General features: G+C 46.6%; 1 protein-coding gene across 1 annotated transcript in view; it reads left to right on the top strand.

Moving 5' to 3' along the window:
• LOC8024945 (E3 ubiquitin-protein ligase arih1) overlaps nt 1-27,275 on the top strand; it is a 42,453-nt gene extending 15,178 nt beyond the window's left edge. Inside the window, exons 8-13 of the mRNA XM_002407536.4 lie at nt 1,073-1,179; nt 8,487-8,601; nt 11,604-11,876; nt 13,651-13,827; nt 18,875-18,987; nt 26,557-27,275. Of these exons, the coding sequence (XP_002407580.1) occupies nt 1,073-1,179; nt 8,487-8,601; nt 11,604-11,876; nt 13,651-13,827; nt 18,875-18,987; nt 26,557-26,638 (867 nt within the window). The 3' untranslated portion in view covers nt 26,639-27,275. The remainder of the gene's footprint in view (nt 1-1,072; nt 1,180-8,486; nt 8,602-11,603; nt 11,877-13,650; nt 13,828-18,874; nt 18,988-26,556) is intronic.
• Nucleotides 27,276-27,486: the final 211 nt, after the last annotated feature.

Consider the following 27,486-nt stretch of genomic DNA (forward strand, 5'->3'; position numbering starts at 1 on the left):
TATGTATATAATCGCGTTAAACTTTGCATGCGTTGGCTCAACGTTTATAGACGAGAGGGTGCTGCGGTCAAATGCTCAAATGCGTGTATAACCACGTTCCATACCACACATTCTCTTTCTGACATGGATGAAAACGAACGAAAGGCTCGGCATGCTGCGGCTCAGTGTCTACGCAGACAAGCACCACCAGAGCTTTGCCCCAATCAACATCATTCACCACGTGGAGATGTTTCAATTGAGATGACCGCCGACGGAGAATCTCTGGAGAGGTCGGACAGGCTACCAAAAATGGGGTTGGGCTGTGGGAAATCTGCAGAGATGTAGTGACGTCCTGGTGTATTTTTCTCTTCATGGAAAAGGGCCTGATCTTTGCTTTTGTAAGTCCATTCCCACTGTCATTGATACAGGCGTAACTGCTTTTGTGCTGTAAAGCCCTCGAACGTCGTCACCCGTGACCATTTTCAGTATCATCCAAATATTAATGGGAGCTCCAAATGGGAATTGAGATTTGTTTCAGCCACCAAACATCCCCGAATGTTAAGTTTGGCACATCCCTGTGGTCATTATTGATAGTTCTGGATGTCTTTGTGGTCCCAAATTTATTACAATAATTTCTCTAGAACAATAAATTCGTAGGATGCGTGCTGCGGGGATCTTGCCTCTCACATTTACTTGGGGAAGGGGGAATTCCATTCTTAACTTCATCAAGAGTAGCATACAAGAAATGGGTACTGTTTTGCGAGGAAACCCTTTAAAAGTCTGGTAGCTGCCGGCTTAAAATATTTGAGGCTCCTACTTTGCAAGGGCAGGCTCATTGACCTCTTGGAACTGATTCTATTCATCTGTTCTCCACTGTGACTGAGAGGATTAGGTGATCATCAGAAGTGCCTGTCACAAATTTAGCAACACCACATGCCTGTTTTTTGGGGGGTTAGAGTACCATACATCATCCCAATTTTTATGACATGAGCAGCCATTTGTTTAACGTGTCTGCCACAGTATGTCTTCCTCTGTAGGGTGTGTTGTGTCAAAGTCAGGGCGCTGTCTTGACCAATCCGACGGTCTGTTCCAGTGCAATCGGCTCCTGCGGTGGTGTCCCCAGCCCGAGTGCAACAACGCGATAAAAGTGCAGTATGTGGACACGCAACCTGTGACTTGTTCCTGTTCCCACACCTTCTGGTGAGCAGTGTGCCTAGGGGCTCTCTCTTCCTGCTTTACACCCAACCTGACTTATCCCTGTCTGGCATACTCGCTGGAAGATTTGGGATGGTAGCTTCTTTAAAGGGACCATGAAGGTGATTTGGAAGTTTTGACAATTGAAATGGGTGTTGGGCACATCTTGGACACTGTTGATCGAGTTCTAGCCCGAACGGACGCTTGGGTGCCGCACCAATCAGTTAAACAGGTATGGTAATAATTGCACCAGGAACGATGCCGGAACCCCCCCCTTCCCCTTCCCTTCCTCGAGACGGCGGCAGAAATGTGAACTAAAGCGCTGCATGATGTTGGAGCATGATGACACAGTCTCCTCATCAGGCAATTGGTTCAAACAAATAACGCACTCTTGGTTCTGCGGTGGCGTCGGTGAGTCGGGTGGAGAGTTGGTAGAGTTGCTTGCTCTGAAGCGGCAACCGAGGTGTCGTTGGCAAGTCTTGAGCTCCCTCGTAAAGCGCCAATCCAGAGTTCCGTGTCCTGAGAAGCATGCCTTGTTCTGTCGGTATGAGGTCCCTGAACGGAAGCAACTTGTCTGCGAGCACGTCGTCGTCGTCGAATGTATTTTTAGCTCGCAGACTGCTGTGCACCATAGCAAACTGCGGGAACTACGCTCAGCATCCACTAAATCCTACAGGCAACCAATGGTGCTACTCAACGTCATGTTTGTTTTGCTTTAAAAAATTAATTTCTAGGCACATAAATAAGAATCGCGGAGCTTAAAAAAAAAAAAAAAAAATAGAGTGGTGTGCTGGGACCCCAATGCATTCGAAAACACCTTCTTTTAAAAAATACTGAAATTTCCTTCATGGTCCCTTTAAGCCTTTTTAAAGCGTGTGTGCGAGAGCCTAAGTTTGCATTAGGCTATTCAAAGTGATGGGAGTGCTGCTCCAAATTGCGCCGTGAACGAGTCTGCTACACCTTGTGCCAAAATGCCATTTTTGCTCAGAATTGCGCCACACCTGCGTCTAGATGGGCAAAATAAAAATATTTTCTTGTTGGTCCACCCTGGTATTCGGAGAAGTGGGAGGAAAAAACAACAGTATGAATATGCATTTCATACGGCGACTCTACTCACCGTATAGTTTGTTTCATCTTAGGTCGGAGCACAGGCGAAGCGCTGCAATTGACTGGTTAGCCGACGAAGGGACATGTACAGGTGGATGGCGAATGCCACGATGTTGAGCTTCGGTACTGTTTGATCTGTCCCATTGGCTCGTAGCGTTGGCTGCGTCTTGACTGAAGGTGAAACGATGTATAGAGATTGCCTGTGAACCACACTCGCCGGTTGATTGCTGACGTCGTCTAAATGTCTAGACAATGTCAGGAGCGAGAAGTTGCCAGAAAACTTATTAAAATGGTAGGATGGTGGCTACTGTGACAAGACAAAACCAGGGTCTTGTGCTCCTGGTGAGATCACTCGATTCTCACATCTGCCACATGCCTCCGTGCTGTCGCTGCAGTGTACCGTGGCACTTGCACCACTCGCGTCAAATTTCTCCCCCTCTCACCGGGGCATGCATGTCGAGCTTCAGCACTTGGCACCGGAGTGCTAGGAGCAGCAGCTGACATGGGGGAGTGCCTCGGTTAGTGAGACAGGCAAAGAATTTATGCTCAGTATTATTATAGGTCAACCTTCTCTGGTCTCGATTGCACGTTGATCTCTAATTTAAAAAAAAGCTGCGCCAAGGGAAAAAAAAAATGAACAACGGAGGTCTATATTTGAATAAATATGGTAGTCAAGGTACTAGTTTCTGCATAGCTGTCGATGGAAAGAGCAGCGAACTTTGGCCTAACTCTGGTTCCAGTTCCATTCCAATGCCATCTTTAAAGCAGAAGTGTAGGCTTTCATACTACCTGTGGGTGGTGGTTTTCGCAGTTTATGATATAAGAGTCTTGAGCTTAGTAGGTTCATAAAACTTGGGAGTGAATTTTTCATTGATAGACATGTTAGCAGATATGCTGTTTTTGGTGTCATTTTACATAGATCATATTTACAGGCTAAATAAACTACCGAGTGTAAAGGGGAAGGGGAGAAAGGCTTTATCCCAATTGAAGTGTTCCAGCACGATTCCTTTTTCAGGCATTTTTTTAACACTAATATTAAATGGGACATACTCTGCCCCTAGCCTTATTTCTAAAAAGGAGGCTCTGCCTTCCTTTTACACCCTATCTATTTTTATCTCTAAAGGTCGTAATTAATATGCTTCAGTGTCAAAGAGGAACCCTCAATCACTATCATAGGTGAAATTGTTTAGCTATGCAATCACTTGTCCAGTTTCAAGTGACGTGCTAACAGATGCTAGCATCTGCCCTAAAAGCGTCAGTGGCTGCTACAAACCAATATTTTGCCTGCTACAGAACCTGCTACAAAAGCTAAAATGCCATCAGTGTATTTGAGAAAGCCAATACAGAGACAAGTATCTTAAAGAAACGTCAGTGAAACGGTGCACAAAGGCAAGCAGGAGCAGTACCGTATTTACCCGCATAATGTACTCTCTCTTTTTCCCAAAAAATTGACCCATATTTTGGCGGGGGGGGGGGGGGGGGGGGGGGGGAGAGGGAGAGGAGGAGAGGAGAGCATTTAAATCGCAGGGTAAAATTTTTGCATTCACACACTTTGCACAAAATGTCATTCTACATGCCAATATGACATGGTAGGGTACTGTAGCACGTCTCCACTGACGGAGGTGCGCACATGGCTTGTTGTGGGCGCACCACAGTGATCATGCTCTATAAATCGCAAACCTTTTTTTAGGGCTCTTTTGGCATGCCTTTTGCTGGAGAAATAGCGCCCTACGAAGCTCACTCAGCACGGAGAGCAAGGTGACCTTTCTTAAGCACGAAACACATGTACGACGAAACAGACTGATCCGACGTGCGGACTACCGGAACGACCTCGGGGGGCGAGGGTTTTCATAGCACCGGACAGTGTTGAAAACCCTCGCCTCCGATTGTCGTATTGCCTGATCGGATATCGGATCAGACGGTTTTCGTAGTACGTGTGTTTTGCGCTTTAGGCTTAACCACTTTCTCTCACTGTCCAAAAGTAGACGACGGACGGCGGCGTGTTTTTTGGCATCAATGAATCCGATCGGCGAAGAATGTTCGGGGCTGGGCAATTCCTCGACCCAAGCTTCGTCAAGTGTGCCTGCCGCTTGGTTTCACGGTTAATCACTTCTGCAACTATGCACTTGCGGCTGCTTGCAGCGATTACAAAAGTGACTTGGCTTGGCCTGGCCTGACCGCTTGTGGAAAAAGAAAATTTACTTTGTGGCACCTAAATTGGACGCAATTCGAGACTCGTGGAGTCGAAAATTGGAAGTGCGTTCCTTACGCAAGGGAAAAAAAAAGTCCAAATATTGGTACCCATTTTGGGGGGTGCGTTCATTATGCGAGTTCAGTTTAAAGGGGTAGTGAAACGAAATTTTAGCGCCGATCTTGCTGCATAAATATGGGCTAGGGACAGGCACCACCTCGGAAATATAAATATTGCGCTGTAAAACACAGGAGAACTAATTTTAAACATAATTAAACGATTTCAAATTCTCATCTGGTGGATGGGGGGAAGTTCTCGTGACATCACTTGTGCCAAAATAGCAGCGCCGTTCTGCGGCAATACGGCGTGCCGGCAGACTTCGCCTAGGCCTGAACGCGTTCGCAAAGCCTTGGCGGAGAAAGCCAAAGCGTAGTTGGCCACAGTGAGCTCGTTCTCGTTGCGGCTCTTTGCACGACACGGCCCGAGCATGCTTCTGGCACGGCCGGTATTAGTTGCTGCGAGTCGCGAGCTGCAAGCCGACGTTAAAAAGGATATGTTTGAACTACGAGGGTGTCAGCAAGAGCCACGCAAATGCCAAATACCTGTTCACACTCGGAGCGGACACGCGCGTTTGATCGAAGTGCTGGATTCGCTCTGTTAGACCGCGTTTCGGTAAGCGCTTCTGGACCAATCTTTTACGATTGCAACTCGATACTGACATGACACTCGGCAAAGAAAGGTTAGACCGACATCGCGTAGCTCCCACCAACTGCTATAGCTCTACACTGACGTAGCGTCGAGTCAGAATAAAAATGGCATACTAATAACAGAGTGTACATACCGAGTTGCCAAGGTAATCCGTATGGCGTTTATTTGAGCTCTATATCACACAAAACAAGGAGATAGAATCAATGAGAGTCCCTTTTCGACGACAGCGTTCGTCACCGCTGTCTCGGAAAACAAGGAGATTGAGATGACAAGGGGAAAATATTGACCTCTGAAATTTAGTTCAGGGATCAAATTACTCATCCGGTAAGGGTCCACAAGGGTCGCGCGGGCATATTCCATTCAGCAGGTTAGCCGGTCATGGACAGACAATCTTGGGCAAGGACCGCCGGAGCAACGATGCGCCGAGTCGATGTTGCTGCTAGGCCTACTATATTCTGCCGAGCTCGCTCGGTCGGCAGAATCGTGGCTGTTGTAGCTCTTCTCGTGTGTTTGTGGATCCTGCGTTCTTGATCGTGGTCTGTTTTAAGTGCTCCTTCCTTTTTTCTTGCTGGTTGAAGTCGGGACGCACGAGAAGAGCACGAAGAAAAATAAATGTCCGTTGGTGGCCGATACCAAGTAACTGAGCGACGCTGTCGGCCTTGTTGATTTGATCGTAAAAAGTGCGTAAGACAGCTTCGGAGCTGTCGTAGGATTCTGTCGTAACCTGCGCAAAGGTTACGACAATTTCGTTTCGAGAGCACGGGTTTTCTCTCAAATTTGTCGTACGCACTTTTTTCGTCGTGAATTCGCTTTGAGAATCCGGCCTCAGAGCTGGTTTTGTCAGTGCTGCCGTGGTTGCCGACTTGCCGTGGTCCCGTGGTGCAGCGTGCGTGCAGCCCTTGCACATCTCAAACGGCCACGTTGTCACAGGTCGTAAATCATCGACGCGCCACCAAGTGGCAACGCTCGTAACCACAACATTCACGCCGTAGCCTTTCCCGACCGGCACAAGTGACGTCACGAATGCGCCCAATATCCCAAGACGCATCGCGCTCTCCGATGGCCGATTTTTGAGCGCGCGCCCAATCGGGCCCATCAGGGTGAAAAATATAGCCATCCGTTCAAAATACAAACGCGCGATTATGATTTATGAATATCATTGATCATATTGAACCTATTTCTGACCATAATAGGTGTATTTCAAGTTTCGCTTCAGTATCCCTTTAAGCTCATAATAGACCAGGGTGCAACAGACATTTGGATGTAGCATACTGATTTGTGAAATTTGGTTGGTTGTCCTTTACCACGGTGTAAGATAATACTCTTCAGGTGAGGACAGTGCGCTCCTCGCGCAGGGCAGATAAAGTTCGCTTTTCACTCTCTCTCTTTCTCTCACTGGTTTCAAGCGGTGCCGGCAGATGACTCGTCGACCCGTGGGCACGGTGCAAGACGCCTCGTGCCGCCTCATGCTCCACACGCGCAGAGCTCTAGCGAGGTTGTCGCTCGTGCAGAAAGAGCACGGTGCACCGAGGTGTCTTGGCAATGAGATACTTTTTTTCGCTCTCACTCAGTTTCGCCGTTTGGCCACCGGCGACACTGTCAGCCACGGGCACGGTGGCCGCGGAATAATGCAGCCTTTCGGATGCTCGTCGAACGAACACTATCTGATTCTTCACGCCGCGCGTTGAGCCCCGCCGTGTCCTCACCTAGAGTGTATCTTACACCGTGTTCTTTACTTACCATTGACTCAACTTCATATCTCCATACAACATACTCCTTTTACAACGGACCGAAACCTTGGTCAAAATCAAGGTCTATTTTAACAAGCTTAGTCTGTAAATATGGTACACAAGATGAGCTCTTCTGGCTCACTGGGGTCGGAAACCGTCACAACCCAGTAGATACAAATGTTATTCACCTCTGACAGTCAGCAGCACTAAGTTGTTTGATGACTTGTAGTGGTGCCCTGTCATATCTGCTTGTTGTGACATTAAAACAAGAACTGATAACAGTATGTGCACTTTCTACCAGTGACCTGAGAACTAGCGGTCCAAAACTATCGATAGTATCTATAGTCGTCAGAAATCTGACTATCGATAGTAAAAAAACTATTGATAGTCGACTATAGAAAAACTATCAATAGTACTATCGATAGTGACTATCGAAAAACTATCGATAGTCGACTATTGAACAACTATCGATAGTGGACTATCGGAACACTATCAATGGTACTATCGATCATAGACTATCGTAAACCTATTGATAGTACTGTCGACGGTACACTATCGATAGTTTTGCGACAGTAGTAGTTTGCGTCGCTCCCTCTTCTCTGTTTCTCGCTTTATTTTTTCAAATGGGATACCCAACTAGCCCAAGCACTTACCATCCTAACTTTGGTTCAGCTTTCAGTGATACCGAAGACGGGAGGTTGGGCGAAGAGACGAGGAAGGGATGCGAGCTTCGGTGCAGCGACTGTGTCTGCTGTAGTAATGCAAAACTATCGACAGCACTATCGATAGTATCGAAAGTCGCCAGAAATCTTACTAACGATAGTAATAAAACTATTGATTATGTCGCAGAACTATCAATAATCGACTATAAAATGAACTAATGATAGTCGACTATCGATAGTTTTATCGATAGTAGTCTATAGAAAAACTATAGATAGTCGACTATAGAAAAACTATTGATTGTACTATCGATAGTTGACTATCGAAAAACTATCGATAGTACTATCGATAGTCGACTACCGAAAAACTATCGATAGCATCGATAACCGATTTATCGATAGTTTTGCATCACTAATGAGAACGCCAAAGACAAGGGCAAGCTGGTCAACTTTCAGCATCTTGAAAGCTCGTGATCTAGAGCCACGAAAAGGTTCAGAGCATGCACGGAAAAGACTGTCTTTTCCGTGTTTCCTCGGTCCCTAGTTTTTGTCGTGTATGCGGTTGGAAAGTATGGAGCAAACTTTGGGGTGTAACCCCCATCCACTTCATCGAATGTACTTAAAGTTCTTGAAATGAAAATGCTGTAGGTGCAGAAGTAAAGCATCTGGATTGGAAGATGGAATTTTCTTTTTGCCATTGCTGCGAGTCATTAGAGAAAAAATATAAATAATGTTTTCCTTTTAATTATTTTTTTACATAGTATTTGGAACCTGACTTGGTGTGTTGTTTTCTGGAAAAATTGTTGCTTTCCAAGATAATGCCGAGAACGTGAACTGCAATGCGTCTTTGTTGGGTCTGCCCGACTATGCCTGTTTGGTTCCCTTGTTGAGCCGTCTTTGTGCCTCAATTGCCTGCAGCTTCTCCTGCGGGGAGAACTGGCACGACCCCGTCAAGTGCCACCTGCTCAAGAAGTGGCAGAAGAAATGTGACGACGACAGTGAGACCTCCAACTGGATCGCCGCTAACACCAAGGTGGGTGGGACACTTGGACTGGCTGACTTTCTTACCCTTTCTGGTGTGCTATTTATTTTTCTGCAGTTTCCAGCGGGGCAACGTCACATGTTGTAAGTCTTGCAGGTTGAGCGGGCAGTCTAAAAGGCAGATTTTTGCCACAAATTTCTTTTTCTGTTCTGCTGGAGTGAAGATTTCCAGCGTTTATTTCACACCAACAAACCTTGTTATCCGTCGGGAACACGTTTTTACCGCCCAGATTACGTCGCGATGGATGGTATTGGCTATACCTTTTTTATCGGGCTGCAGCTTGCGACACTTAACCCAGAAACATTTACACTGCTCTTCTTCAAATATTGCTCTGAATTCCAACTCGTGCTAGATCACCTACCTTTCCAATCTTGTGTACAGTCACCGACCGATTGTCCATATTCGACCCGAACAAGTCTGAATAATCGAGCAGTCCGAAAAAGTGAATTCAGCCGAAGACCCTTTGTATTGGCACTTTATATACTAAATTGCTGGATAAACAGTCCGGTAGTTGACTGGCCGATGCTTCGCCTCTTAGTAATTGGATAGTCTCGCAGTTCAGTGGTTTGTGATGCACTCTCCACGTCCATGAGCTTTTAAATGTCACAATAGCGTCGGTCAAGTTGTCCATAAACTCTAAACAAAGAGCAGCGACGGACATTAAGGCGGTTCACGAATGTTTATATAACCGCAGTCTCTCTGAGCATTCGACAGGCTTCCCAGAGGAGCAGCACAAAAATAAAAGTCTGACTAGAACCTAGCCGTTGATGCAGACAGGGAAGTTAAGATGTAGTTGGCACCATTTGACACTGTTTGGAGATGACTGCAGAAAGCACACGCGGAATGGCAACGGGCAGTACCCGGATATTTAGACTACTACAATCCCTGTGTGAACAACACAAAACAGAAGCGCCAATCAAATCAACCTCGACTTTGAGAAAAAAATGTGACGATTTTAATTATAGTCTCAATCCAGCTTCTGTATCACATAAACAGTGTCTCCTGGGGTAGGGCATGCATAGAACTCAGTGCCGGGGCTACAGGTCAAACCAGAAAAACAGAAATGGCGGCGGTTCGGTTCGTGGGGGCCGTATGGTGGTCGCGAAGAAGTCCCGAAAATCGAGCAACAATGTGTATGTTGTCTGAATTTTCTATCACTGTTCATTAACTTTATGGGTAAATAACGGTTCCAGAAAGTTAGAATAATCGAGCATGTCCGAGATTTCGGCATCCGAAAAATCGGTCGGCAGCTGCATTAATCATACTTGTCTAGACTTTTTCTAAGCAATCTTGTTGGGACACGTGTGTCAAAAACAATTTTATGCAAAAAAAAAAAAAGAAAAGAGAAAACCTTTTTTAGATCAATATTGACGGCGCAAGATTTGTTCAAAATTCTGTGTGCAAAGTCCATGACGTCACGGAATGGTCATATACTCCTTCCACCTAAACAAGATGGTCATACATTCTCTCCACCTCCACTTGATGGCCAAGCCAATCCACCTCTCCTCCACGAGCCAAAAATGCCGAAACAAAACAGGTGCAAATGAGGTGACTGCCGACTAAATTGCTCCTTCCACCATCAATATTGCTCTAAATTTGGGGGCCGCATAAAACTGCCTCGCGGGTTGCATGTGGGCTGTGAGTTGCCGACCTCTGATCTAGAATAATTTATCAGAAATTAACTGTGCAGTGTAAACTAATGAAATTTTCCGGAAATACTCTCTAAGAAAGTATTCCCAGGAAGTTTCATTAGTTTACACTGCATAGTTCATTTCTGATAAATTATTTTCGGTCAACCGATGCTAAAGAAAAAGGGGGGGGGGGGGGGGGGGGGGTTTTCTTCATTCCACTTTTTGGCATAAATTTCACTTTAATAAAACTATAGTTTCAGTATGAGTTACAGTATGAAATAACTATTGTTATTGTTCAGTATGAGATTATCGAGAGACTTAATATTTGTGGCTTTTACTATGCCGAAATTTTATGGAGTCAATTACTATGAACTTAGATTTTGCATTTTTATGTTCCTTTATTATGAAAAATTGTAATTTGCAAGACCTAATAAGAGTAAAATTTTTTTTAATATTTGTTTTTTTTTTAGAAAATATTTTCTGAAATTTATTTTCATAGTAACTGGAAACAAATATTCCAGTATCCATTCCACCAGAAAAATCTGTTTTTTTTTTCTTCATGTTTTAATCATTGAGCAGATTCCATGCAGGGCTATGCTTCACTTCGTTCTGGGGGTATAGTACCTCATAAAATTGGTTCAAAGGACTGAAACTTTGCGTGCCCTCCTTCTATATGGCTGCAAACACCACCTGCAAATATCACACTGATTAAGTGAGCGGTTCAAATGTTGACATTCCCAGGTAGTGTCCCCCCTTAACAATAGGCGGAGTTGGCAGCTGCCTTGTGCGGCAAACTTTTTGAGGCGGCCAGTTTGTGGCCGTCCCCAAAATAATTGAATTTTTTTTTAAATACAGCTTTGAATTTAGCTATTTTGGAAATCCTAGCTCCAAATCTAGCTACTTTCAAAATTTTTAACTCCAAACTTAGCTACCGCTTCCAACTCTTCATGGTCGCTGACCATAGGGAGCGAATGGTGGGGGGTGGGAGGGCATTATTAAAGGCTGCCTAGGGCAGTGAAATGCTAGGTCCATCTCTGGTTGGAGCACTTAAATTTTCTATTTAAATGAAAAAGAAAAAGTATTTCTGAAAAGCCTTTGGAGAGGGATTTCTAGAGCTTTGGAAAAATCCTAAGACCCCATGGTCGTGGGGAAATGTTTGAACTTCTTTTTCCCCTCAAGCTCGCACAAACGGCGGGTGCAATGGCACGCCGCGCAGGTATGCCCCCAGCGTACTCAGGTTTCCTAATAAAACGAAGAGGAATTAAAAAATTTCAGAATAGCCTCTGGAGAGGAATCTTTAGAGCTTTGGAAAGGCCCCTTCGGTGAGGAAGAGTTTGCCTTCAAGCTAACGGTACCTTGCAGGAGTGCCCCAAGTGCAACGTGACGATAGAGAAGGACGGGGGCTGCAACCACATGGTGTGCAAGAACCAGAACTGCAAGGCAGACTTCTGCTGGGTCTGCCTGGGGCCCTGGGAGCCGCACGGGTCATCGTGGTACAACTGCAACCGCTACGATGAGGAGGAGGCCAAGGCGGCCAGGGACGCCCAGGAGCGGTCCAGGGCCGCCCTCCAGCGTTACCTCTTCTACTGCAACCGCTACCTCAACCACATGCAGAGCCTCAAGTTCGAGCACAAGGTAAGCCCCGCCTGCGCCTTTTTCACCGTCGGCCGCCGGCGGGCAGGGCCGCTCGCGGGGTGCTGCGAAGGCGTGTGGCATTACGTTTGCCGTCATACGACGCAGCTGCTCGGCGAACATGTTTCCCGGAATGCGTTTCTGGGTCGTGTGCTTATTGCGTGCCCCAATTTCTGCCCTATGACTTCGTGAAAGTTTCATGTCCGTCGAGATTTTGGCGTTCTGCCGTAGGTCATTGTGCAATCAGAGAGCCGACAGAAAGTGAAGCAGACGTTAGGTGGGATACGGCGGCGATGGCGACCCTCATGTCCGCTCACCTTTTTCGCCAGCATTTTTGTCGCCACCCACCGGGATCGCAACATCCGACAACATGACGTGCCAGCTCTTCTTGTGCAATTCATTGCGGCTTCGGGACTACACCATAGCACGACTGCCATCTAAATAATCCTTTATCTGCGAGAAATGACGGACGTCTGAATGGAAAGTTGTTCTAGCCTGCCGTGAAGCGAGATGTGGTTAGAACATTACCGAGAACGCGAAATTACTAGTGCATTGGGGGGGGGGGGGAAGGGGGGGGAAGGGGGGGGGGGAAGGGGGAAGAGGGAAGAGAGGAAGGCAGATAAAGCCACCCCGTCGTGTTGTCTGCCTTTGTCCTCTCTTTTAGATTTACGCATTCTTCTTTCTGGCTTTTTACCGACCTGCATTTTTCTAATAATTCCTCTTTAAAACATTTTTTTGTCCATGTGGTCGTTTAGATAGTGGCCGACATACGGCCTTGCTAACTGTCCTGAGCGCTAGAACGGAAGCAGCTGCAGGCTTCAGTTTTCAGTTTTACAGGGTGCTAGGGAGTCCAATGCTTTCTGGACGTTCGGTCCAGAAAACATTTTATTGAAATAACTGCTTTTATTTCAAGGCATTACCATATTGCACTAAGCCCTAGCCTAGGGAACAGTCACACTCACTATTCAGTCGCATCTATTTGTTGGGTTTCAAAGAGTTTGTCTGCTTCAACTCGCTTGGTGCCGATTTCGGAACTATTCACTCCTGTGAAAAGGGGACATGACTCTGTATTGGGACAAAAGACGGGACGGCAGAAGCGGACCTCAAAAACGGGACTGTCCCGGCCACACGGGACGTCTGGTCACCCTACGAAAGAACTACTTACCGTTTTTTCTACTGCGCCGATGACGCAAATGTCTGGTTCGCATGGTTGTTTAGGTTGAGTTCCGGGCAAGTAACAACAGTCACCGGGACAACTGTCCGTCGCCCTACACAACACGAGAAGCAATGCAAGGTGCACCCAATTCCTGAGGTCATTATAAGTCATGGTTTTCCATGTGGCACTGTCATTGCAGCCGTTTTGATTGCTTTGCAAGCAATTAGCGCCACTCTCCTTGTTTTACTTCGGTAGCCACCGCGCCAACTGCCGATAACATCCTATCTCGGAAGCCACGACAGACAAGCTGAAATCGCAAGGGGACCTGTTTCGGCTAGTTTGATGCTTTCCCGCTAAGTGCTGCCCATTTTGCTGGAGTCTCAAATGCTTCGTTCACCTTGGAGCTGAGGCTCCAGCCAGAGCTATAAGCACGACCTAGCTTGTGCGCACGATTTTGAGACTGCCTTTCTAGCTTGAGCACTTGCTCTGCAGAAGAATTGGAGCCGCAATCTCGTGCTGCTGCGCTTGTAGCATTGGCTGAAGTCACGGCTATGGGGACTGTGGTAACCGACGGCAGGAAGGACACCCCTGAGCTCTGCCTGCTTTCTCCTTGCTGTGTAGCTGTATGCGGCGGTGAAGGAGAAGATGGAGGAGATGCAGCAGCACAACATGTCTTGGATTGAGGTGCAGTTCCTGAAGAAGGCAGTGGATGTGCTGTGCCAGTGCCGGCAGACCCTCATGTACACCTACGTGTTTGCCTACTACCTGCGCAAGAACAACCAGTCGGTCATCTTCGAGGTTTGTCTCTCTGTCCTTCTAGTGTGTCCGATTACTAAGTGTGGCGCGGAGTAGCCGGCACCTTTTATAGTTTGATTGACTTTGGTGTAAAACACTCGATTACTTTGTTTTAGTGATGTGTAGTTGTAGTACTTTTAAAAATTTTGGTTGGCATAAACATAGCTGAATATGATGCTGATCTCTATGTGAATGATGACTGTCTTTGCAACTAGATGATTTTTGCTAGTCTAAAAAGTCTAATTCAGGTTCCTCATTGCTCCAAGTAATCTGAAGCACACATTATCTTTGCTCGCTCGGCGCGCGCGGCACGAGGAAGCTTGCCGCTAATAGAACTTAAAGCGTGCGCTCAGCCAGCGCGCGCTTTAGCTACTACTAGCGGCAAGCTTCCTTGCGCCGCACGCGCCAAGCAAGCAAAGATAGCCGTGATAGCTTTCAGTACACTAAGAGGCGCACTGCTGAAGCTTGGGGAGCGCCGAGCGAAGGGCGTAAACACATCGAAGTAAGCCACGCACCCTCGCCCCTAGGCTCACTTCCAGGTGCCGCAGCCTGTACAGCGAGCCACGCGCTCCTCTGTTCCCATTTCATTTTTCCACGATAGTACATGTTTGACTGGAAAAGCGCCTAAAAAATATCACGAGAAAGAAGGGACAGGACCAAGCGCTTGGCCACATAATGTTTAGGCACTTTTTCAATTTTAATAGAGAAAATGCCTCTTTTAGCTGTATCTTACATCAGTACCAGGCTCTACAAAAGCAGTTCTTATTGGTTAAGGCGAGACACTGGTTCTAAAATGGACTATTTTATTTTTGCAGCTATACTAATGAAAATCACTGTGCATATGTGTTCCTTCTTCCTCAATTCAAATATGAAATCAGTTTCAAAATATCTCAATTAGTTTTCAAGTTATAAAAAATAGTGTTGCCTAATTTGGTTAATTTCTTACGGGTCGTTAAGGCCATTTCGAACAAAAAATATTTTTTTTATTGATGTAGATGCATAGCTAAAGGTCTGCCATGCATTATAAAGCTATTTATATTTTCACAAAATTACATTATAATATAAAAATGTACTAATTATGCTAATTATGACACTAATGAGGTCGCATTATTTATCATAAAATTTTCGTTGTCATTATAAACTGCAAAAAAATAGCTTTACTCCATAGTCCAGTCCTTTCTGAATAAAACGGTATAAAAAGTTTCAAAATGCTACAATAAAAACCTCATGAAAACTCCCGTAAGGCTAAGCACGTTGACAAAAAACATGAAGATGAGAAAATCAAAGTTAAAGTTTTGACATTGAACATAGAAAATTGTGTGAACAATGATAAATAATAATTGCCACCAAGGTGTAGTGTAAGTCTTCATGAACAACTTGACATAAAAGATGATGTAATCCATTTATGGGAACATTAGGAAAAAAATATGAAAGAAGTAAAGAACGAGTGAAATGTTGATAAAATCACATTTTCCTGTTTCGACGCTGACTACAATAAATTATGTGAAAACCCTTATGCAATAATAGTTATCAAGATGTAGTGTAGTGCATTCTGAACAAATCATTTTAAAAATTGCAATATTTTTGTTTTTGAGAAGATTGCAAAAATGGTGAAGAATTACTGATATAGGCTAAAATTTGCTTCTAAAGTGATGAGCCGACAACTTTGGACAACGAGAGAGGCGAGCAAGAGTTTCAAGCTCCAAACGTAATTTTGTTTGGCCCTGAAAAGGGCCTTTGTTCCACATGGCACTGGAAAAAGCCATTACAGCTGTCCTGGGCTGTAATCTCGTGATGCTCCTGCCTGGTGTCGCTTGGAAAACCTTTCCTTCACGCTACTGCTGCTCTGGTGCACCGAGTTTGCTTTACGTAAACGGAGACTGTCCTTTTCTATGCTTCGGCGGACAAGGCAGTCACCGGTGGCGTAGCCCAGGCCTGCAGCAATGGACTCGTTGGTCGCTCTCCTTCCCTGGTTGTAGACAGCAACAGCTTCAGCCGCAGCCCTCTTCACGCTGTCCAGGGAGGCATTCGCATTCTTTGAAGTCTGCGTCCAGATCACCGAATGCAGGCTCTCACTGGCATTCTGCGTCTTTCCCTCACTACACCGTGCCAACAGGTCTTCATTGCTGAGCCTTTCAAACACTGGCTCAAGTGCAGCCCGAACACAATCCGGAAGAGGATTCTTGTGCGGCGGCGGAGGCTCACTGTTTGCCAAGGCCCTGTTGTACTTGCACCAGGACTCCGCTCCCTCGGGGCACTTGCTGTGGTCTGGGGCGCTGTCTGTTGAGGTCATGTGCAGGAGTGTGGCTTCCACCGCCCTCTTCATCCCTGGAACGTCATGGCTGTTGCTCCTGAGAGCATAGCCGTAATAGTTAGTAATCTTCTTGATCTTTTCCTGTGTCAGCTTTCCTCTCCCACCAAGTGACTCGCCTTGTGCCTTCTTCTTCTCAACAACGTTGCGCAAGGCAGCTCCCATCCGCTTGTGGACATGGTTCACGCAATCCTTCTTCTCTATCTTGATGAAGCCGTAAACCTTCGCTTCAGACAAGGCATGGAATGTCCGGCTGTCCCCATCCGAAAGGACGGTGGTGTAGCGGAGACCATGCTTGGTCAGAGACCTCTGGAACATTGTGAGCGCAGCCTCCACCTCCATACGGCCAGCATTGCAGTCAATGTTCCTCTGGCAGTCGTGGGTTGCGTACCAGTCGCTGTAGCCATCGTCCTCGGGCTCCGGTCCCAAGGCACATCCAAGGCAGAAGTTGGAGTACACAACATGGTCGATGACGAGGCCAGAGTACAACTCCACAATGCAGCCTACACCAATGTGGGAGCTGCGTCCTCGGGTCATCCATGATCCGTCGAAGATGACATCGATGTTGCCAATGGGGTTCATAAAGCCTGTGTAGAGCCCCTTGACGACAGCAACACTGGCGGCTTCACTGTCGGTTGCTGCATTCTCACATGCCCGCACAAGCGTTTTCAGGTGTCCCTGGTACGTCTTGTGGTGCAGGCCCCGATGAGAAATGTTCATGGAGGCACAGAAGTCTGCCAAGGCTGTCACTCCTTTGCCAATGGATTGGATCCCCTTCATGGCCCTCATGTTCACTTCAAAGGGAGTGATCTTTGCTGTTCCAGCAACCCTGGGAGAGGAGAACTGCTTCTTCTGGAAGTCGCAAGTGCTGCAGACGAGCACAAGCTTGACGGCCAAGCCGTACTCCTTGTCCGCGGCCTTGCTGAGCGTGAGAGATCCCACACCGCAGCTTCCACACCTCGCGTGCGCGAAGAGGTCGTTGAGGACTTTCATGTCGACGATGACAAACTGGGTCCCGGCATCGCTTGTTTGGCATGATCCGTTGACTTCAAGCAGATCGAACTTCCGCTGGGTCGCCGACTTCTCCGATAAAACGCGCTTGCTTTGCTCCGATCGCTCGGCGCGCTGCGCTTGCTCGGCCGTGGAGTAGTAGGTAGAGTCGACGCGAGTGGTGCCGGCAAAACTTGAGCCATCCGGACCAGAGCTTGAGGCCGCAGCATCGTCAACGGGAAGGCTAGCCGATGGTCCCGGCAGATCCAATGCGTTCGGCAGTGGCGCAGATCGTAGCGGCGCACTTGCAGGTGTTGTCTTCCGCTTGTTCCACGCACGTCGCGTCTTCCTCCCGAACGTCCGCCGCGTACTCTCTTTCAATCGAGAGTCCCCCGGCATCTCGATCGCTCGAAATAAAACTCCCGCAACTTCGTAGCGAGAAACCAACGATGTCCGACGCGAACGCGCGAACGTAAACGATTTCGAAACAATGTGCACTCAGCCGCGGAACGAACAAAGCGACGGGCCAAAACGAAGCAGACGACGCTTCCCCACGATCCCCTTGCGCTGCTGGAGGCGCGCGCGCCAAGAGGAGGAAAGGAGCAAAAGTGGAAAGGGGCGCGTCTTGGCCTATGACAGGCGCGCGCGGCACAACGTACCCGTGACGTACGCGCGCGGGCCAATGAGCAATCGTTATTCCGGTCGTGAAAACACGCGGAATGCGGACGATCTCCAAGGTTGTCGCGATAGTGAGTGGGATGAGGACGTAGGGAAGAGAACCAGCTCTCCAACAAGACCAAGATGGCCGCGATCCGACGATCGGTCGTGAAGCGACGCGGGCGCGCAGTTTGACTATTTTTTGCGTTTGATTCGCGATTTGAGCGTCGCGGAGGCATCGTATTTATCGTTTTTTTTATACTTAGACGTCGAATAGGACATTGAAACTTCGCAGGCAGGTACTTCAGACTATATTATATCCAAACATGTGATTTTTGAAAAACCCCAAATTTCGCGATTTTTTAGCATTTTAAGACCCGCGTCTCGCCTTAATGATAGTCACTGGCTTACCATTTTTAAGTTAATAATATTTAGTATTGTCAATCACCTAGTGATAAGGGCTAGTGAATCTTGAGGCCCGTTCACACTCTTGCGACCTTTTAAAACTGGGTTCCTTAAAACCTCTTACAATGAGAGGTTACGCTGGCACCATCCATTGGGTAGAAGTGTAAACTTGGCAATCCCAGCATATTTTATATTTCTTTCGAGCATTATCCTTTCTTTCTTGGCTCGAAAACTTTAGTCAACGTCATAAATGAGCCTTCCTTATTAGGATTTTGCACATTTGACCTCGGAAATCCCGCAAAACCTTTGCTCTTGTGAAATGCAGTTCCAGGATCACCGCATAGACGGCGCCATCGTGCCAGTGTGTTCTCTCGTCCTAAGAAATTTTAGGGGGTTTTAACAAGTCTCGTCTCTCTCGGTCGTACTCGGTCGCAAGAGTGTGAACGGGCCTTTACTATGAAGAGCTCCAAAATCCCTTTCCACAGAGACCAGAGTCCTAGTGATTGGCTCAGTACTGTCCAATGAGCTAGGCTGGAATGAGAGCCTACAAATAGTGTGTGCTAATGTTGAGTAATTGAAGCTGACATGTTTTTTTTCTTTTTAATAACTTCTCATGTGACTTTGAAGTTGGGTTACTGATAAGGGAGGTTATCTGAGAGTTTTGCTCTTTGATTGCACAACTCGCAGGACAACCAGAGGGACCTGGAGAGTGCCACAGAGAAGCTCTCTGAGTACCTGGAGAGGGACATCACCCAGGAGAACCTGCTAGACATCAAGCAGAAGGTGCAGGACAAATACAGGTGGGCACGAAGAAGTAGGGACCAGACTGACGTCTTTTGTAGTCGGTGAAAGGTTGAGGGACGACTGCACGAGGCACAATCTGTGAGCTCAAATTGCTCATCTGGAGGTTGCACACAGCTGAAGCACTGTTGAAGACAGTTTGCTCTTGCTGTAGGAAGCAGGTTTTTAATGATGGCATGAGGTTTCATGTAAGCTGTTGTAGACTGAAGATTGTAGGGAAACCAGAGGTGATTGAACGGGCAAGAGACTAGGAAGCAATCGGGACGTTTTTTCCATGTTTGTCCTCATCTTATGTCCTCCCCGCTTTTCTCGTGTTTTTTGTAGGCATTAGCATTGATCGATCATTGAAAGTGTTCCGTTTAGGATCGGGGAGATGAAGGCCACCCTAACCGCTCATTCACACAGGAAGCGGATCCGTGTTCGCAAAGCGGTTGCGAACGCGGTTGTATAAAGTTCCAGTACAATTGCACGTGCACTTGATATGATCGAGTGCGCGTGCAATTGCACTGGATCTTTATACAACCGCGTTCACAACCACTTTGCGAACGCGGATCTGCTTCCAGTGTGATTGAGCGGTAACTGAGGGGTGAACGTCCCTAGAAAGGAGGTTAGGCTAACTTTAGCATCAGTAGTCCTGGCTGAGGTTCTTACTGAGCCAAAATTGTTTGTGCCGCGATGGCTTGGGCTGCAAATGCTCCCAGGTGCACTTTGCACTGCAGCGACAGCTTTTCAAGCTCTGGGACAGGTTCACGCCTGAACAAATGTGTGTATTATATTTCTAGTTTGGCTTCAGTACCTTTTCAATATCTTGCCATGTGTGGCAGCCCTCTGGTGCAAGTTTATATTTTCTGGTAAATTTAATTATGGGAATGGAGTAGAACATCGTAAGAAATGTGTCGATTAATCCTCCACTTTTGGGGATAACTTCATTGTCGAACTTTGTAGAAAAACTGCTGCAAAACAACCTACAAATTAAAATTTTTGGCTTCTAGACCTTATTGTTACATTTTGAGAACAGTGAAGTGCTGTTCGACATTGTGGCATCCGGTAGCTTATCTCTGGTTCGTAGATACGCGTTTGTTTGCATTCACTACACCTGACAATTTAAAGATAGAATTCCATAACTGTAATGAAGCAAAAAAAAAAAAAAAATAGTGCACGTCAGTTACACCTTGAGATGTAACCGTTTTGCAGTATTCTTTCTCCGTCTTCTAGTTTTTTTTTTAGGAGAGGTCTCTCGGTGATGCTGGTGCATTGACTTGACTGAAGGAATGTTTATGGCATCTCGCATCTGCAGCTCACATGCGGCACGTGGGGACAACGCGAAGTGCCAATGTTCAGGAGTGTTTTTTAGAACTTCCTTTTTTTAATATCAACTTTTATTCGTCGTAGCAAATAAAAAAAAATTCTCTAAATATATAATATCAAAATTTACACTTGGGTCATTGCCACTTTCCCAGTGATAAAAACCCTGTCATTCAATAAAAACGATTACAAAAAATTGAAAATAAACTTTTGATGGAGTGTACTTGTGCTTACACACTAAAGCGAAATGTATTAAACATCTTGCACTGGCAACGGAAGAGCGACTTCGCAAAGCAGTGCGTTACTTCTGCTTTTATACATGTGGCGTGTTCGGGAATGTTTCAGAACGCTCGATGGCAGCCGAGAATGGGCTGGAAGCTTCCAGAAGAGTACAGCATTACAAGTGAAAGATCCAGGCTGAGCGGGGTTTGAACAGTGTTCCTCCTAGAGCACTGCACGGGCCGGAATTTCTAGGCCCGGCCCGACCCGGCCCGGTAGAGACACGGCCCGGGCCCGGCACGAGCCCGACAAAATTTTTTAATTTCTAGGCCCGGCCCGACCCGGCCCGGAAGAGACACGGCTCGGGCCCGGCCCGAGCCGGACTGAATTTTTAATTTCTAGGCCCCGCCCGACCCGGCCCGATGGCTGTAGCCCGAAACAACCCATTTCCGTTTTAACCGGTCCCGTTTCAACTTGTTCCCGAAACGAGCTCCCCCTTTGAACCCGTCCTGTTTCGACCCATTCTTCAAACGCCCTTCCCATATAAACCCGCCCCATTTCGACCAGTTCCCTAAACGCCCTTCTCGTTCGAATTTGTCCTGTTTCGACCCATTCCCTAAACGCCTTTCTTATTTGAACCAGTTTCCGAACCACCCTTTGCGTTTGAACGCGTCCCGTTTCAACCTACTTTTATAAGGCCCTGCACATAGAAACCTCTTCGCCAAAAGTCTCCATCGTTCTAAGCCTGGTCTGCGCACCTTTTCTGTTTAAGAATATGTTCTGAAGCAGCTTTACATGTCAACGCGTTCTTAAGATATACAACCCTTTCAGGCAAGCTTAAGTTTAATATATTCCTACTTAACCCCTTAAAACATTTTTTTCAAGATGGTTCCCAAAACGTGCAAGCGCGAAACGGACTACGTACACTGCGCGACACTGATACCGCGAACACGACGTAGGCTCTTTTTTCGAATTTTACTTAGAAATAGTGTTAGTAGGCACCAAAGTATACCGCTTAGGTCTGTGGCCCAGATGAGCACTTCTAAAGACACTAATAGTTTTGAAAACAGCCTTTTGATTATATGAGATAAACATAAAAACACGACGATCGCTTGTTCGCGCTAATATCGTGTCGCGCTCTGTGCAATAAGAGAGTCTTAGAATAAAGTACTCGAGCACTTTGGGCAAGCTAAAATTAGCATCGCCATAGGTTTTACATTGCAACGCTATTTTTACGATACCCAAAGCGCTTGCGTACGTTTTTCTAAATCTTCCTAATAGTGAACTAGATATTTTTGAGAGCGATGAATCAGACAGGTTGACAAGCATATGACTGGGACTTTATTTTGTTTACAATTTATAACTCTGAACTTTTGCTCACGCGGAAAAAGCTTGAAGGCTTTCTAGCTTCAAGACGTCTTTTAGTTATTATTTTTAACGACGCTGTAGTGAATTTGCACTTCGCTTTTTTTGTATTCAATGAACCTAAAAGATTAATGAGCAAAATTCTTGCTATTTACAACAATTTATGATTTACGGCAGAAGATTGCCAAAGCACGGCTCGGGCCGGCCCGGGCCGGCGCGGCTCGAGAACTTTTTTGTTCAAGCCCAAGCCCGGCCCGGGCCCGAGAAAATACGTGCTACCCGGCCCGAGCGCGGCCCGCGGGCCGGGCTGGGCTCGGGTTTTCGGGCTGGCCCGGGCCCATGCAGTGCTCTAGTTCCTCCACATGACAGTCGCGCGCGTTGCCAACTTCGCCATACAAGCGGGAATATGTAGCGGTTTAAATTGTGGGTGTTTTGTGTACACAAATTGTAGAAAGTCCTTCGAATTATCTAATTGCTTGCTTTTTCCATACATTTATATGTATTAGCGCCAGAACTGTAGCCGTGCTTCGAAGTAACTGAAAATTTGAATATGCAGCTTAAAATTAACAAGAGCCGACTGTTCTGCGATGAATACAACCTGAACATAGGCAGTTTTAGCAAATGGTTTTTGCAGACTCAATATTGCTCCAGGCACACACAGCGGAGCATGCTTCAATGCAGAAGCGTGAGCTCCCAATTTCTATGTTATTCCATGAAAAGTGCTCCAATAAGTAATGTCCTTGCTAACCTTTATTTTGTACAGCTTAGTATATGTCAGTAAAGCCACCAGTGTAGGGATGGCATTGGAATAAGAAACAAAATCTTTAACATTGAGTATGTGTCTGCTAGCACAAAAATATATTGTGTAGTAGAGGACAGACTGATGTTAACAATTGCGGTGGAAACAAACCCCGTGTCTCTGCATGATGCATAATAGATGAATAGATTGCGGAGGCAGTGCTAGATCGGTGCCATGGATAGGAACAGCACACACTCCGTCAGTCTCTCTCGTACAGCTTGGAATAGTGCATGCAGTGATCGGGGTACTATGCCATTTGCGCCAAATTGCGCCATGAACAAGTCTGCTACGTCTTGTGCCAAAGTTCCATTTTTGCTAACGATTGCGCCACACCTGCGCCAAAATTAACAAAGCAAAAATATATATATATTATTGGTCAACTCTAATAGTTAGAGAAGTTGGAGGAAAGAAAAATGGAAGATGTATGTATTTCAGAGTGTCTCCACTCACCGTATAGTTTCTTTTATCTTAGGTAAGAGTACAGTTGAAGGCTCGAACACGTACAACCACAAACACATGCTAAAAGCACAAGTTGCAGGACATTCACTGCACTAGATTTGTTTAATTGATGAATGACCACGCGCAGGAAGATGGATGAATGCTTTGGTGTCACACTTTGATGCTGGTTGATCCAATTGGCTTGTAGCAGCTGCTCTTTAAATTAATATAAAATGAAGTACAGTCAAACCCCGACGAAATTGACGGTGTGTGAGAAAAAATTTGTTGTAGCGAAAATTTTGTTGTGAAATTCACAAAAAAATGGCATACCTGAACTGGTAGAGTACAAAAATCTGTACAAACCATGTGTATATAACCTTGTCGAGCTTTTCGTGCGCCGACGGTGTTAGTTTCTTTTGCTTGGCCGATGTCCTCGATGCAAGAGCCTTTTCAATTGCATCTTTCGATTTTAGGATCGTCGACGAAGAACTTGGAGATATTTCGAACTTTTCTGCGATGATAGCTTTCTTCTGTTCACCTGTAACTTCGGCCAGGGTGCGAGCGTTATCTTCTGAAAATAAAAACTTTCGCGTTTTGCTTGGCATGTCCAAAAAGCCCACGTACTGTACTGAGAAAAGGACAACCGCCAAAACAAAAAAGACGACCGAGCCTCGGTTTTGGATAGTCTGCAGCAGAGGAATATCAAGCCAAGAGCTGGGGTGCAACCAACATTGGTGCAATAGCGGAAGAAGGTTGGAACGGCCAGCCTCATCGCTGTCGCCATAGAGTAATGGCGGCCTGCACCCCCAATCAACGTTTCGCTCGGGTTCCGGTTATTAGTGGCAGTTTCTGGTGGCTCATCTCGCGATTTAAACTTTATATAGACATTTTATCTGCCAAAATGCACCAAAGTGCTTCGAATTGTTCTTTAAAATTTTGTTCAAGCGGAATGGCGCAAGAAACAGTGGACGTTGTAGTGAGAATTTTTATGCATTGACTCCTATGGACCGCCGACAGGGAACCGAAACATATTCGTTGAACCGTAAATTTCGTTGAAGCGACGTTCGTTGAAACAGGGTTCGACTGTATTGAGATGGCTCGTCAACTGCGCCAGTTGGTTGATGCGCTGGTAGAATGATTGGCAACATCGTCTAAATTTCTAGACTACATCGGCAATTTGAGGAGCTAAAAGTTGCGAGAAAACATTGCCAAATCGTAGAATGGCGGCTATTGTGATAAGGTTGATCCAGGGTGTTGTACTGCTGATAAGATCACTTAATTATTGTCTGCCGTTTGCCTCCGTACCGCCTCTCACCTGCACGCACGTGTTGAGCTTCTCTGCTTTGCACAAGAGAGCTAAGTGTAGCGGCTGACAAGGGTGAGCTCCTGGGCTAGCGTGATAGGCTCAGTAATTATGCTCGGCACTATTCCAGGTCTACTTTTTAAGGCAAAAGCCTTATTTGTCTCATTGAGCGATAAAGTGGCTTATATGGCCATAAAAATATGATTGAGTGGCACGTGCCGCTCAATCGTATGCTCAAGGACAACACTGCCCACGCATCATCCTTGAGGTTGCCCTAGAGGTCGTTCTAGACATCTGGGGCAACCTTACTTATCCCATTACGCGAAAAAATCTTTATTCCTGAAAAATGGCCATAAGTAACGTCCTTAAGCACGTGCCGCTCACGCTGGCACTCAAGAGTGGGAGCGTGATGTCGCCGCCAGAGTGCCGTGTGCAAAAAGTGCGCTTCGGACTTCATCTGTGCTCGTTGTGTACTTTGTGCGATGGACTGTGAGGCGACCGTGTCTACACCTATGGCCTCGACATCGACAACAGCGTCTACATCTATGGCGGCTCCCGCAGGCGAATGTGGCCGCCCAAGCAAATGCACCACGGCCTCCTTAAGTGTCCTCCACTAGGCGTCGTTCTCGATGTCGTCCTAGAGGTGGTCCTAGACGCCGTTCTTGACGTCGTCCCTGATGTCATTAGAGAGATTGTCTTTGGTGTCGTCCTAGATGCCATCCTTGATGTTGTCCTAGAGGTCTTCCTAGACGCTGTACTTAACGTCAATCTTTAGGATGTCATACCATACGTCATTCTAAACTTTAATACGTGTAGAAACATTCCACGAAAACATTTCCCCTGTGGGACTATGATGCTTTTGCCTTCCTACACATAGGCTGTCTTGAGTGTCCTCCTGCCTTTTTTTTTTTTGTCTTGGTGGTAAGTTAATTTCTAAATTTAAAAATCTGCGCCGAGAAAAAAAGTGGGTGTCTATGTTTGAATAATTAGTACTCGTAGTTGTTCCTGTGCTGCTGTCGATCAAAAGAACAGCAAACTTTTACTTAAGTCTGGTTCCAACGCCGCTAAGGAGCAGTGTCACTTGCACAAGTGTAGACTTTCATAATATTTTGGGGTGGTGGCTTTGGCAGTTCATAATACTGAAGTCTCGAGTTTGGTAGGTTCATAAAACTCGGGGGACGCATTTTTGTTGATAGACGAGGTGGATTTTGCAGTCATTTTAGAGAAATTATATGTACAGGCTAAATAAACTACCAGTGGTAAAAGTGCAAGGGGAGAGAAGCTTTATCCCAACTGAGCTTTTGCGTTATGATTCGTCTTTATCAGTTTTTAGTTCCTATTGTAAATTGAATCTTCTCCGACTAGAGCCTAATTTATAAAATGAATGCCCCATGTTCCTTTGGCACCCTATTTCTCCTCATTACAGAAAGTAACATGTAATAGGTATGCTCCAGTATCAAAGAGAAACCCCCCGTCATTATCATCAATAACTTTCTATAGCAATGCCGTCACTTTTCATTTTTAAGTGAGAGGCTAACAGATGTTGGCCTCTGCCCCAAAAGGATCAGTGACTGCTCCAAACCAATGTTTTGCCTGCTACAGAACCTGCTACAAAAGTTCAAATGCCGCTTCCATCACTATTTATGTACAGCAGAATCTTCCTGACTGGGAAGCTTCCATTATCAGCCTTTGTAGACTGTTCACGAGAATCAGTCTGTCCTACGTTAACATGCAAGCCTGCATCTTTTCACTTGCGAGAGACTTCAGACATCGACCTTGCTTAGGCCTTTCGAGCTCGCTTACTGAAAAGCACAAAGGCACTCGAAGTGGAGGACACAGGAAGTTCTGCCAGCTGTGCATTTCGACATAACAGATGAGATACACAGGTATTTTATAAGCCACAAGCCGGATCAAGCTTTTGAATACCATAGTGGTGTATCAGGAATATTGGGTTGTTTTACTTCGTTGAAGGAAGCAGTATTCTAGGTTGCAGCTTGAACCACAGGTTACTGCGGAGGAAAACTTTTTGGGCATTCACTGCAAGGGCTCAGTTCCAGCAAGAGAGATTTGGTGGCACTGCAACACTCTTTTGCCAACTTTGGATTCCTGTCAAACGCGGGTGTCTCTTGCGTGTTGCAGGTACTGCGAGAGCCGGCGTCGAGTGCTGCTTGAGCATGTGCACGAGGGTTACGAGAAGGACTGGTGGGAGTACACGGAGTGAAGTGGCCTTTACTACCTGCTCTGTCGGAACGGTGCCGCACCAATCCTCCCCCACCCCATCTGCGGTAGGGCCGCGGTGAAGGCCTGCAACGAAGCCTGCGCAAGCCTGCGACCTTGTTTCCCCCCGTCCGGGACCGCCAGCAGACGACGGGACGCTACTCGGAGAAGGCGTCTAAGAGTCGTCGCCTTCCTCCCGCAGTTTCTGCAGCCTCCTCCAGCCGCAGTCTCTCTTTTTTTTTTAATTTCGTGTCCCTGTGTTGCGTGTCTCGGAGGCTCCAGCCGTGGGTCCACACCCACGGTGGCGGCGGTCCCGACTGTGCATCCGGACTTCTTCCGGTGCCCTCTGCCGCCAGCTCCGGCAGGCACGGAGCCAGCCGGCGCCCATGTTGGTCCCGACGACGGGGTGTCCCAATAAAAATGAGGGCAAAAATTGTCCCCCTTTCCTCCTTCTCGGAACATCGGTGCAGGACGTCTGGTTGACGCGGTCGGATCTCAAGGTCACCAGTGTGGTTCTGCGAGTGGTTTTTGTGAGAGCGTTTGTGCACGCCCAGCATGCACGTCTCACAGTTGCAGACGACAGAATGCGTTACAAAACAAAAGTTGAGAATAAAGTATGTTTGTGCTTTTGTTCATTGGAACCTCTCGGCAGCAGAAGGACCTTGTCTTGCTAAAGCGACACGCCGGACACCGCCTGCAGACATGTTGGATGCGGCTTGTTAGCAAGTGTTTTTAGACTGAACGTCACCAACTGGACACAAAAGACAACGTTCGCAAACAAGTGGCTTTGAGACTCCCGAAAGTTCAGTCCGACTAAACCACGAGACCCTGCATTAGGTCGTAATTAGTATA

The sequence above is a fragment of the Ixodes scapularis genome, unplaced genomic scaffold (assembly GCF_016920785.2).
Source record: "Ixodes scapularis isolate PalLabHiFi unplaced genomic scaffold, ASM1692078v2 PGA_scaffold1__304_contigs__length_218370807, whole genome shotgun sequence".
NCBI classification, from domain to species: Eukaryota; Metazoa; Arthropoda; class Arachnida; order Ixodida; family Ixodidae; genus Ixodes; species Ixodes scapularis.